The sequence below is a fragment of the Theobroma cacao genome, chromosome 5 (assembly GCF_053813885.1).
Source record: "Theobroma cacao isolate CCN51 chromosome 5, ASM5381388v1, whole genome shotgun sequence".
NCBI classification, from domain to species: domain Eukaryota; kingdom Viridiplantae; phylum Streptophyta; class Magnoliopsida; order Malvales; family Malvaceae; genus Theobroma; species Theobroma cacao.
Window position 1 is genome coordinate 1,690,097 of NC_142643.1, and position 12,732 is coordinate 1,702,828.

Sequence of the window (12,732 nt, forward strand, 5' to 3'; positions counted from 1 at the left end):
ACAACCACAGCCACAAACTCTTACATGTGGGGGACCCAGCGGGTTTTAAGGATGAGGTAGAGATAGCAAAGAGAACCACTGGATAGCTTTGGGTTTGGCTTGCATTGCAGACTGAAAACAATGGCTACTTCTTCACTCATTTCCTCATCATTTCTTCTCACCACAAAGCCCTTGACAATTCAACGCCAAAACCAACTTCATGACACGACGACTTTCAGGAACCGAGCACCCTGCAAGGTTCAAGCTGCCAAGCTTCCTCCTGGGGTACGTTTTCTCATGGGTTCTTATTTTTATTGCCAAATAATGCTTGGTTTTGTTCATTATGAGAAAATATTGTTTCTGCAAAAACCAATATTTCAGGTTACGGTACCAAAAGTACAGCCAAAATTCACTGCACCATTTCTTGGATTTACGAGGACGGCTGAAGTATGGAATTCCAGGGCCTGTATGATTGGATTAATTGGTATTTTCCTTGTAGAACTGGTAAGGTTTCTTTCATGTTGCTTCATTCATTAGTAAGAGTAAAGCAATTACACAGACAACTCTTCCCTTCCGCCTTCCTTTGACCTCCTCTCCATGGTGCAATCACTGAAGATTTCAGGAAGCTAAGCTAACGGCAGTTTGGGTTTTTGAATTATGGTGATGGTGCTTAATTCTGTGGGCTTTTGGGTTTTGCAGATACTGAACAAGGGAATACTTCAGATGATTGGGGTAGATGTTGGGAAAGGTCTTGATATTCCTCTATGAAGATTCAGTACTTCAGGAAGACAAGCACGTTAGCTCAATGAAGAATGGACCTTTATTTGGAACAAGAAAACACATTTTTTGTTGTATTAAAAATGAAAAACACACAATTTGTACTCCATATGTTAACTCTGTACGACTTCGATTATGATATGAAGTACTCCATTTTCCTCGTGTTCAAGCTTCAAATTGTTGTCAGTTAATGGTTTGGCTTGCTATATGCGGTACCCTGCCAGAGGAGATGCCAATGGCTCAGCAAAAGAATTATACTTTTTTTCTTTATCAAAAATGAAAAACACTGGCATTGGTGTACGAACTGTCAACAAGATTGTATATCCTAAAACATGGTCTTCTCGCATTAAATTATAGGTACAGCAGTTCAAAGATGCTTCTCCTGCACACTGCATCATTTTACAATTTGCCGAATTGAACTTATTACCAAGGATTCTCTGGCAAACCTAACCAGATGAAGAAACTACAGAATGATCTAACACCCAGCATGTACAGGAGAATTATTGTTTCAGAGGATCAGAGAAATTCTCATATTTCCTTTTAAATAAAGCATATTCGTGTTAGAACAAGCACGAGATGATCTACAAGACTCGGCTAATTCGAGCATCTATAACTGGCACCTTACTGGAAGGCTTTGAGATGTCCAATGCGTCAGCTAGTGACATGCGACGGTTTCTCCATGCAGCATCTGCCCATGTTTTCATTTTCTCTCCTTCCGTCTTCCTGTTCTGTTGAACACAAAGTACTTCTGCATACCCACCTGCACAATCGACCAACCATATTACTGCACTAAACTATGGACAGATACATGCTCAGAGCCCCTTGACATTGAATATTAACGTCTTGTTGGCATTGGGAATGCTCAACTTATATCATATACTGCTGCTGTGTGTGTTAATGCTAGTGACATCACACCAAAGTTAACTGGGGCATATCATGCTGAGATTATTATCCTCATGGAATACAAAGCAAAATATATAAAATGCAAGACGATGTGAAACATTTGACCATACCTCTTGCAAGGGCTGAAATATCCCTTTGATCAAGTTTTGTCTCTGCACCACAGCAATCAAAACATGAAATAGTTATTCAATTGCATAAACATCAGGCAAGAGAAATATTCCAATGTTCCAAACCTTTAGACTCCAATGGTGGAGCTTTCAGAAACTCTATAGCCCTCCTGTAAAGTCCCTGCTAGTCACAAATTATCAAAACCATTACACCATATAAGCCCTTGGATAGATTAAAACAACAGGCTACTATAACTCATGAAAAGTGCATCGCTATCTTCTTAAACAAATTTTAATCATAAACAATCTAGGATCAGCTATATGATCTTCCTCCATTTCACCTGGTTTATGGCCATCTTCTCGCTAAGATGCAAGATATATACAAGCACACTAACAGCATTCAAACATCAAAAGGCACGTAATAATCTTACAGTAGCTAGGCTGGTGCATTACACTTATCTCATTTACTGTTCAGGTTTTCTCTAATCAGAATCCACTTCCATTATAAATTTTCTTCTTTTTTCACTGGATTACAGTGAGTACACAAACCTAGTCCTCACCCCCACCTTCCTTCCTCCCTTCTTTTATAATTTTCAGACAGAGAGAGGGTAAATAAAAGCAAAATAACTTGGGAGATTTGTGTCCTAGAACTGACCAAATCATGCAAGATTTCAGGAACCAGACAAATAAATACAGGCTAATGAAGCAGAGCCAAAATTAAATACACAAGGTAGAAGGTCTGACCTCTTGAATTAGAAGAGCACTTGAATGCTCTTGCCTTGCTTTGGTCCGAAACATGAGAGCTATGCATGTTAAGACCACACCAACCTTGGGATGATGAGAGCCTGCATGAAGTCAATAAATAACAGGGCAAACCATAACGTCATTTGCAAGCAGAATCAAAAACAAAAAACTAGATTTCGCGTACATTAACATAAGTCCAAAGTTACGCACCAAAGTATTCTTCTGTTTTAGTTAGTGCCTTTGTCAATATCTCCTCTGCAGCACCAAAATTCCTGAATCACAGGTTGTTGCAGACATCGATAAGAAAGATGTGTTGGAACAGATAAGGAAACAAAGAGATAAACAAGAAACCATAAAATCACCCCATGTGTGACTCAAGTTGCCCCAAGGCAAAGGTTGCAGCAAGCAAGACTTCATCTGGAGCCATATTGCAAACTGCTAAGGAATTTGTGTCACTAAAATCTTCCTTTTTAAGAACTCCTTCAATTATTTTTTGGTATAATTCCTTGGCCAGTGAAAAGTTTTGTGTGGTGTGTAGAAATTCTCCATACGACAAAGCAACAGTGCCTGCATATCCCAACAGTAATTATCATGCAAGAGTCTCTTCAATAGCCAATTAGCAACTGACAAGCTGAAAGATCCTCACCATTGCAATCCTCATTATCTTGGAGTCCTTGAAAAAATGATGTGGCTGCAAAGATGAAGGTCAACATTCAGTAAATAAAATCAAAGGGACAGGGTTAACATTCAGTTCTTAAATAAATCAAACAGACAACAAAACAGTGAACCAAAACTAGGACAAAGTCTTTAGCTTCACCTGACTCAAGGTTACCATTGACAAGCTCAACTAGCCCCTTCACTGCTTTGGCTCGAGCAACCACAAACTCTTTGCTGCCACTGTTGCGTTTTAAATCATCTTTATCCAGAAGTTCTAAGCATTTATCTGTGAGCACTGATGAAGTATCATCCTATATAGGGAGAACCATCTCCAGATAAATTGAAATCATACATGCTATATGCCATTAGTTTCAAATTGAAAAATGATGATCGAGTAACCTACCTGGCCCAGCTGCAAATAGAGACCAACAAGAGCTTCCGCAGCAGCAACTATACCAAATACCAAATTCAGTGAATACCCTTTTCAGCACTGGAGTTCCAAAGAAGAAATAAACTGAAAAACCTTATTAAAATAGTAAAAATTTTACCTCTAACACCCAAGGAAGATTGTGTTAAATCTTGGACTCTACGGAGCTTTTCAATTGCTTCTTCAAAACTTCCTCTAAAACCAGAACCATTACCAGTTCTCTATCAACAAAAAATTAATAAAAAACGAAAGAAAAAAAATGAAGAAATTTAAAAAAAGACATACCTTTCATACAATAAAGTAGACATTGCAAGTAACACTGTTCCAATAGAATTTTGAGCAAACTGACCATCACTTTCACTTAACTGAGTCGAAAGACACTGCTCCAATATCAGCATGCCTTGAGCATATGATTCATCTGCAAAACCCAATCACTCAAAATTTAAATAACAAAGTTCAAATTTTGAGCAAAGAACAATTAAAAATAAAAGATAGAAACTTTAATGGATACCAATTCAGAAATCGGAATTTTAGTTAAATGGGGTGGTTTTAAAACCTGATTTCTGGGACCTGGCATGTGAGAGAGCGTAATTGATCATCTGAACAGCAACTGGGTTGGCACTGGGACCATTGATTCCATCGTGCAGGAATCTCAACGGCCGTGATGATGTTCTGGAGATGTGTCCCAGTCGGGAGTTTCCAGAGACGGCAATGGCCGACCTTGATAGCTTAGCTGCGGCCTGAATCATCGCGGCTGATTATTGTTCTTGGCTGCTAAAACCCTTTAGTTAAAATCGGAAGGGTTTTGGGACTTGGTAGAAATCTGACGAAAACAGAAGCTGGCCGGAGTTCCCGTTTTTCTCCTAGATTCCTTAATCACAGGTGCTCTTCCACGTGTAACGTGTTCCTTTCAACACGACACCGTTTTTCCCTTCAGGTTTTATTTTGTTTTGTCATTATTAGTAATCAAAACAATGATGGGTTTAAACCTTGACAAGTATTGTGCACCTGTGCATATCTGATTCTAAACAAAAATTGTGATCTATATGGAATTTTTGTTTATCATTCATTAACAACAATTATCATGTTTAACGATCTACCATAAGAAAATTATAAATCAAGATATATATATCTAAAAAAAAAAAATAATTCAAGAACTTTACCTCTTTTTTTGAGATTAAATTATAAATAAAAAATACAGATACAGGCAACGTAAAAACGATTCAAGTTGTCTCGCCTCTAAAGGATTCAAGCTTTTTTTCTAGGATTGTTTTGTTTTCTCAGAAAAATTGTTGTTAATTAATTATGATGACCAACTTGCTTTTCTATAAATATATCAATGGACTTGAATTCATTAACCTAATTATAATCCAACAAGGCTTGTACAAGCGTGGGATCTCTTTACAACTATGGGTCCAAGTTAATGTCATCTCATGACTAATATTTTACTTGAAATTTTATTTAATTTAATGTTATTATTTAGTTTTTTATATTAATTAAAAAAATCTGATTTACCTATTAATTGCAATAATATCCATCACGTGGAGAAAAAAAATTATCAATGAAGTATTTTTTTATTAAAATTTATACTAATTAATCTTTTCATCATGCCATATTCCTCATGTACTTTATGGATAAATAATTTTCATTTTCAAATTCAATTTATGTAATGCATTTAACCTATGTAATATCCATTCATCATTTTCAAAAAAAAAATTCATCATTTTCAATCCTATTAGACTTTGAAAAATATTTTTCTTTCAAACACTAATAAATAATATTAATATAAATAATATAATTCTAAAACACTTTTTAAAAAACATATTAGCTGAATTTTTTAAATCCGATAATTTTATGAAAAATTGCTTGGATATATTTCTTAATAGAGAATAGTGAATCCTTTATTGAGCATCCAATATAATTTACTTAACATGCACATAACTCAATATACCAGGCATAACCTTTAAAGAATCATAATCCAAAGAATTAATGGCTGCTAGCTATAGAAACAATTTTGATGGAATAAAACAGCCTGTTATCTTTAAATCAAGCTTTTATCAATCACAAACAAAGCTTGGGTGTGTCGGTTTAACATGCTGTCCTTTAAGACAAAAGTGAAGAAAAGATCTTATACTACACGATTAAGAAAGTAACAGGCATAATCATTATCTCCTGAATTCCCTTGCGCTTTTCTCTTTATTTGATCTACTTATGACATTGTTTCTGGGTATTTTATTGCAACTTGCAGGTCTTTTTAGCAGTAATGGAATAGTCTCAGATTGAGTTGTTTAGGTTTCAAATCAATACTAGACAACTTTAGGCATGTTCAGTCTGGCAGAGCTCTAATCTTAAAGGAAGTAAATATGTTTTTTATGAAGAGAAAAGAAACCCCTGATTTGAAGCAATGGATATATGCCATACATCATCAAAGTGAAAGTGAAAAGAGAGTTGAAAAAGAAAGCCATAGACGCAACTGTTGGGATTTTCTTTTCCCCATTAACCGTTCAAGTTAAAAGGTGGTGGCTGTCTAATGCAATCTTTGTGGCACAATATTTGGAAGCCTCACTCTCTGGCAGCTCAGTACAAAAAGGGCAACTTCTTGTTAATCCAATCCAAAACTTTGAGACAATGCCAACTTCTTCAATCTTGTTTTCTCTCTTCCTTTGCCTGTTAGCATTTTCCACAATTGCAGGTACATGGTAGATTATTTGCTTGTTCTTGCATGGAAATTGAGTGCTTTATGTTAAGGATTTGTGTTTCTTTTTTGTTCATTTGCAGATGGGGAACAAGTCATACTTGTGAACAACTGCAAGGAAAGCATTTGGCCAGGGACACTTGGCGGTGCAGGTCAGGTCAGCCCTAAAGATGGTGGCTTCCATCTTGGTAGTGGTGAAGAAGTAGTCCTTGACGTGCCGCAGAAGTGGTCAGGGAGGATATGGGGCAGGCAAGGTTGTAATTTCGACAGTAATGGGAAGGGTTCTTGTGAAACTGGTGACTGCTCTGGAATGCTTCACTGCCAAGGAAAAGGAGGTACACCCCCTGCAACTGTGATAGAAATGACTCTTGGATCATCTTCTTCACCACTGCATTTCTATGATGTTAGTTTGGTTGATGGCTTCAATCTTCCGGTTTCAATGAAACCTGTCGGGGGAGGAATTGGTTGTGGAGTTGCATCATGTGAAGTTGATTTGAATGTTTGCTGCCCATCAGCATTGGAAGTGAAGAAAGGAGCCAAGGTGGTGGGATGTAAGAGTGCCTGCTTGGCCATGCAATCAGCTAAATATTGCTGCACAGGGGAGTATGCAAATCCAAATACCTGCAAGCCAACGCTTTTTGCACATCTCTTCAAGGCTATCTGCCCAAAGGCCTATAGCTATGCTTTTGATGACTCTAGCAGCCTTAACAAATGCAGGGCTTCACGTTATGTTATTACTTTTTGCCCTCCTAAATGAACAATGTCAAAAGGAAGAAAAGGAAAAAACTCAAGGTTGTTGCCATGGCCATGTTAGGGAAGTCAACGCCACCACCAACAGATGTTTTTTATGATTTTTACCAGTAATTATTAGTTGAAAAACAGATGGATCAGTTTCTTCCCTCCTTTACAAATTAGCTGATAGGATTATGAAGGTCTGTTAGTAAAGAAATGGATGGAAAAATTAGTTTTCCTCTATGTTTTGAAATGTATCTTGCAATATGAATAGAAACTGATATACATACTGATGCATGCTGTATTCTGCTTTTGCTACAGAATATCTCATATGTTAACAATGATTCAGTTGTTGTCGCAACTACAATGGCTTACAACGAAAAGAAACTGTTCTGCAATTTCTACTAGGTAGGCTGGAAAGGACGAGAAGATATGCAAACAATCAGTTCTAAGAGACAAGATTCTCTGCAAACAATGATAAAACCACAAGTTCAGTGTGCAGCAGATAGAGATATATATATATATATTTGTTTACTTCTGCACACACAACAGAAAAACATAAATAAACACAGAGGAAGTCAAGGCCATTACTGGCTGCAAAGGTGCTAGAGTGTGACTGAAAATAACACATCTGAGAGGTAAGCCGATAAATTCTAAGTTTAAACATGAATATTCTCCTCTGCCGTCCAGAAACACAATTGTTGCAAAGAATCCAAATTCTATGCAACAAACTGACGTGAACTACTAAAATAGTAAAATTTTGTATAATATCCAGATATAGACATATAGTGATGTGAAAGTTTTTGTTCTATCGAAGGGATCCAAATGGATAGGACAGACATCCCTAGTAAACTAATAATGAGGTGAAAGTTTTCGTTCTGTCTAAGATTAAGTATAAGGAGAGAATGTTTTCAGTTTTTCATATGTCTAATCAGGAATATTTCTATCAGGGAAGAGCAATATTCGCTACAACTAACAGTTAAAACACTAGCAAGGGATAACTTAAGCACTAGGCTATAAATAGGAAGAATATGTGATGCGGTTTCCATGACTGTCTTGACAAAGGAAACATGAATTCAAAAGAAACATTCTCAGAGAATGAAGAGGCACCGACGTATGTGCCATCCATTCCAGTGCCTAATGTTCAAGAGTTGGTGAGAAAGGATCCTTTGCAAGTTCCACAAAGATATGTTAGGGACCTAGAAGACATACCAAAAGATACTGATATTTCTCACCTTTCTTCCCTTATTCCTGTCATTGATTTGTCATTACTATTTTTTTTTTTGAAAGGCTTTTTGTCATTACTATTAATGGGGAATGAGGAGAAACTAGAAAAAATTAATCTGGCTTGCCAAGAGTGGGGTTTCTTTCAGGTACTGTACTGTGAGAAAGAAGTTACAGATTTGAAATCCCATAAAAAAGAGGGTTAACGGTGAAAAATATGTTGAGGATGGCAGAAAAAAGCTTGGTATCTTGGGACAACTACAGAATATACTTTATCTATGAGCCCTTTAACTCTTGTACATAGTGATGCAGTTACAATAGTTCTCTTGTAGGTGGTAAATCATGGGGTGGCAAAGGAAGAGCTGCAGAAAATGAAGGATGCTGCAGCTGAGTTTTTTGAGCTTCCAATGGAAGAGAAGAATAAGTATGCAATGCCCTCAAATGACATACACGGGTATGGCCATGCCTATGTTGTTTCTGAAGAGCAGATACTGGACTGGTCAGATGTACTAATTCTTGTGGTTCACCCTTCACATTATAGGAAGCTCAAGTTTTGGCCAAAATCGCCAAAAGGGTTTGAGTATGTATTTTCAGCTGATCTGGCCAAATCATTGCACTTGGATGTTGGTTTTTGTTTTCGTTAGGGATATTCCTATATTGGCTCCATTGTTAATTGAAATATCCTTTAATATAGGGAAATCATAGAAGAATATCCAAATGCAATACGAAAAGTTGCAACCGAGCTCTTTCAGTCACTTTCTCTGATCATGGGAATGGACAAGGAAGCTCTGCTTGGACTGCACAAACTATTGGTGCAAGCTTGCCGTGTGAACTACTACCCTGCTTGCTCCAAACCAGACCAAGTACTAGGAGTTAGTCCACATTCAGACACCAGCACTATAACCATACTTATGCAGGAAGACTATGTCTGTGGATTACAAATTCGGCACAAGGGAGAGTGAGTGCCCGTTAATGCAATCCCAAATGCTCTAGTAGTGAACGTCGGAGATGTCATTGAGGTATAAAACAGATGGTGTTTTGTTTACTATTTGGATAGCAATGGCACGCTATGTTTGAATGGTGTGTAACAAAACTGAAAATTCAAGCGGATTTTTGTGCCTGTATATTGATGTCAGATGTGGAGTAATGGCAAGTACAAAAGCATTGAACACCGAGCTACTGCAAATCATAAGAAGGCAGGGATCTCCTATGCATCATTCCTGGTCCCACATGATGAGGTAGAGATTGAACCACTAGATCACATGCTCAACTCCCAAAGTCCACAAATGTATAAGAAAGTGAATTATGGGGACTATTTGAGGAGCTCCATGACAGTAAAAATGGAGGGCAAAGCACATACGAAGATGGCCAGGATTGAGGCTCTCGCTTAAGAAAAAGGCAAAAGCAGGTAGTTTGTTCCTCAGTTTCAGTTCATTTCTGTCTGTCCCCGTAGTGTTTTGTTTCCTGCTCTTGTTGTTCCAACTTCCCAGTATCCATATCATACCAAGGAGGGAAGTAATTGTACTATTATTCACAACAAAGTATTACAATACCATTTCCAAGTTCTGCCATACATGATTAAGCAACGATCATACAAAGATGAATCCACAAATTTGAGATGCAGTTAACACAATATACAAGCAAAACCATTTACATCTCTATAGAATTTGTCCAAGAAGCCAGTGGAGAAGATTTACCCAGAGGCAATCATATATTAAATTCAGATTTTATGATACAGTGAGTAAGCAAAAAAAATTATAAGAAAACACAATTCAAGGTGAAAAACATAGGAAAACAACCAAATTCTAGTGCTAATTTTATTAGGCACATAATAACTATTCTACAGTTTTCTATGAGGATTTGCCTGCCTTTCAGCTTCAGCTCCTTGACTTGTAGTACCTTAAATATTGGCACCATCAGTTGGAGGGCTTGGTCCTAACAATAGAGGAGTCTTTTGCTTTTCAGCACCAGACTTAGAATCACCAGCGTGATTTGCAGCCCAACCTCTGAGAGGAGGTTCAAAATGCTTGCTGGCAACATCAGGTGGAGGTGCATCTTCATCAGGAAGAGCAAGAAGTCCCTTTTCTCGAAGAGAAGAGGGCTCCGTATAGCATGTACTCCAAAGCGAGTCCACAAGCTGCCTCTCCTCCCTAGCAGCCCCAAGATCTTCAGGAGACATCACGCTGATACCTTTAATTCTTTCTTCAAGAAGTTGCTTCAGCTTCTCATTGTCTTCACCTAATCCACCATTGTCCCCTCCTGTCTTGTCCCTCGCAAGCTCAAGAAGGCCACGGAGGGCAGCTTCTCTTACTTCTGCATCCTCGCTTGAGGCAAGATGCAGCATTATGCGGGGAAATCCTAGCTCACTTACAACACTGCAATCTGAACTATTTTCATTCAGTAGATACTGAATCAAGTTTAAGGCTTTCCTGGAAGAAAAAAATAATTGTATGAGAAAAATAAAAGTTGGGGGACCAATAGACAAGAAATTAAAAGACACGTGAACATTGAACTGCAGAAAACTATTTGATAATCTAAAATTCCATTTATTTTAACTTAAGAAGCATCTTTAGATTGAAACTATAAAACCTATTATGAACATAAAGATAAGATTACCTTTGAAATCTCACATTCTCAGTTCCTAAAGCATCTCTTAAGGCTGCATAACCATTTGCAAGTCGAAATGCTGCAATACCAGGTTTATTGTGGCGGATCAAAGCTGAAAACCAATGGAAAAAAATTATATTTCATGTCAAAATACTTTCAAGCTTTTGAAGTAGCATGTTCAACTAAATTTATTGGTGCCAATAAAAATAAAAAGTATATTATAAAGCAAAAAATTGTACTCACAAGATATTGCACCAAGTGCTTTGGTTCGAACAGTAACATCAGGGTCACAAGTAAAATTAGAAAGGAGAGGCTCTAAGCCATTTGCCTCCATAACCAACTGTTGACTCCGGGGATTATTCTGTACAATAGTGGATACAACTTCTGCAGCTTTTGCTCGAATGTTGGCATGTGAATTCTTCAGATAACCAAGGAGAGGGACCAAACCACCAATCGAGTGAAGATCTGCCACAGATGCATAAAGATCACATAAGTATATCTTTCTTGACAGAGGATGAAAACAATCAGGCTAGAGATCAAATTAAAAAGCATGGAAAGCTAAATACAGAGAAAACATTTTTCATTTAGCTAGTTCACAAACAAAACTTCTTTTTGCAGGAATGGTACCAGGGCAAGAGAAAGAGAAGTTATATCATGCAACAAGTTTATGAAGCTGAAAAAACACCAATTCCATCATTGGTAGCATCCTGGTGAAATACTTTATCACATAAAACACAAAAAGGTTCTCCTTGCAATCACTATTAATATGCTAAGCAGCCGAAAACTATAGCTAACATGACGAATATTAGAGATATAAATGCACCAAGTTAAGCATTTCATGAAAAGAAAACACTTAGGAAAGAAAAACTGCGAGTAATCTCAGACTAATAAAAAGGTCTTACTCAAGTAAAAAGAAAACTCACCATTGGCCATGTCAATGGACTCAACATGCTCCTGTAACTCATCCAACATATCTGCCACCATCAAATAAGTATGTAAAACAAAGCTACCCTCAAAACCCAGAAACAGAAGAAGCTCGAAAACAACAAGGGGGGATTTTGAAATAGTACCTTCAATATCAGCAGAAGTAACTCCTTGAGCTTCCAAGACGTGCTCTGGAGTTTGCATAACCAAAGTTATCTCTTTCATTCGCTTAATCACATCAACGCTTTGCGATTGCATTGCTTCCATAAACCATCTTCTATCCTCCTCACTGCACCCCCAAAATAAAAGGCATTACCCACCAAAATAATCAATTAAAGATGGGCAAAAAAGAGTCATTGAGAAAAAAGTAGACGGTGTTACCTTAGATTACGAGTGGGTCGAGTTCCATCAGAGTGAGCAATGCTCCATTTCAGCAATCCATCCCAGTTGGGTTCGTCTTTAGCCATTGTTACAGTGCTAAACGAATCTCTGCCTTCGTTTTCTCAAGCAGATGAATTCAACAGTACTAAAACAAGAGTTCCCTGAGCACCGGTGGGAGTTTCCTCTTATAGAGGATTTTAGTAAATTCCAGAAGGTTCGGGATTTTCCATTCCTTAGAAGGTGGCGGAGAGCGCTACCGCGTACAGATATCAGATCTCTCGTCTGAATTTGACGTTTAAGACCTAAACTTGTGAGGTCCGTTGGATCTACCATCGGCCCAAATAGATTATGTCGGTTTGGGTTTAAAGGCCCCACATTTTTTAATTCATTTATGCCTTTTTCCATTTCTTTTTTCTCCTTTTTTAATTTAAAACATAAATTAAAAAAAAACTTCAAGCTTAAAATTTTTATATATAATTATTAATCTCAAATCATGATCACTATATAATTTTTTAATAAAATTATATGTGTAAGTAAAAATTATAATCATAATCAAAATAAACAAATAAATTAAT

The 12,732-nt window shown here is 37.3% G+C and overlaps 4 protein-coding genes and 1 pseudogene across 4 annotated transcripts; 3 read left to right on the forward strand and 2 right to left on the reverse strand.

Annotated features, from left to right (window-relative positions):
* The first annotated feature begins 65 nt into the window (after positions 1-65).
* On the forward strand, positions 66-925 carry OHP (one helix protein). Its single transcript, XM_018122236.2, has 3 exons — positions 66-264; positions 361-483; positions 679-925. The coding sequence occupies exons 1-3, from the start codon at positions 121-123 to the stop codon at positions 745-747; spliced, it is 336 nt and encodes a 111-aa protein (XP_017977725.1). The 5' UTR covers positions 66-120; the 3' UTR covers positions 748-925.
* Positions 926-1,072: 147 nt separating this feature from the next.
* NDP1 (Tetratricopeptide repeat (TPR)-like superfamily protein) lies at positions 1,073-4,463 on the reverse strand. Its single transcript, XM_007026901.3, has 12 exons — positions 4,151-4,463; positions 3,880-4,012; positions 3,716-3,789; positions 3,571-3,617; positions 3,328-3,478; positions 3,157-3,201; positions 2,873-3,077; positions 2,721-2,782; positions 2,511-2,611; positions 1,893-1,947; positions 1,770-1,811; positions 1,073-1,516 (listed from the first exon to the last, which is right to left on the reverse strand). The coding sequence occupies exons 1-12, from the start codon at positions 4,341-4,343 to the stop codon at positions 1,338-1,340; spliced, it is 1,287 nt and encodes a 428-aa protein (XP_007026963.3). The 5' UTR covers positions 4,344-4,463; the 3' UTR covers positions 1,073-1,337.
* Positions 4,464-6,120: 1,657 nt separating this feature from the next.
* On the forward strand, positions 6,121-7,344 carry LOC18597722 (Pathogenesis-related thaumatin superfamily protein). The gene is made up of 2 exons (XM_007026904.3): positions 6,121-6,286; positions 6,373-7,344. Exons 1-2 carry the CDS (start codon positions 6,223-6,225, stop codon positions 7,044-7,046), a joined length of 738 nt encoding a protein of 245 aa, XP_007026966.3. The 5' UTR covers positions 6,121-6,222; the 3' UTR covers positions 7,047-7,344.
* A 747-nt stretch (positions 7,345-8,091) lies between these two features.
* LOC18597723 (protein LATERAL BRANCHING OXIDOREDUCTASE 1-like) lies at positions 8,092-9,728 on the forward strand (annotated as a pseudogene).
* Positions 9,729-9,869: 141 nt separating this feature from the next.
* FES1C (Fes1C) lies at positions 9,870-12,436 on the reverse strand. The gene is made up of 6 exons (XM_007026906.3): positions 12,158-12,436; positions 11,923-12,065; positions 11,776-11,826; positions 11,096-11,317; positions 10,862-10,964; positions 9,870-10,674 (listed from the first exon to the last, which is right to left on the reverse strand). Exons 1-6 carry the CDS (start codon positions 12,241-12,243, stop codon positions 10,146-10,148), a joined length of 1,134 nt encoding a protein of 377 aa, XP_007026968.3. The 5' UTR covers positions 12,244-12,436; the 3' UTR covers positions 9,870-10,145.
* Positions 12,437-12,732: the final 296 nt, after the last annotated feature.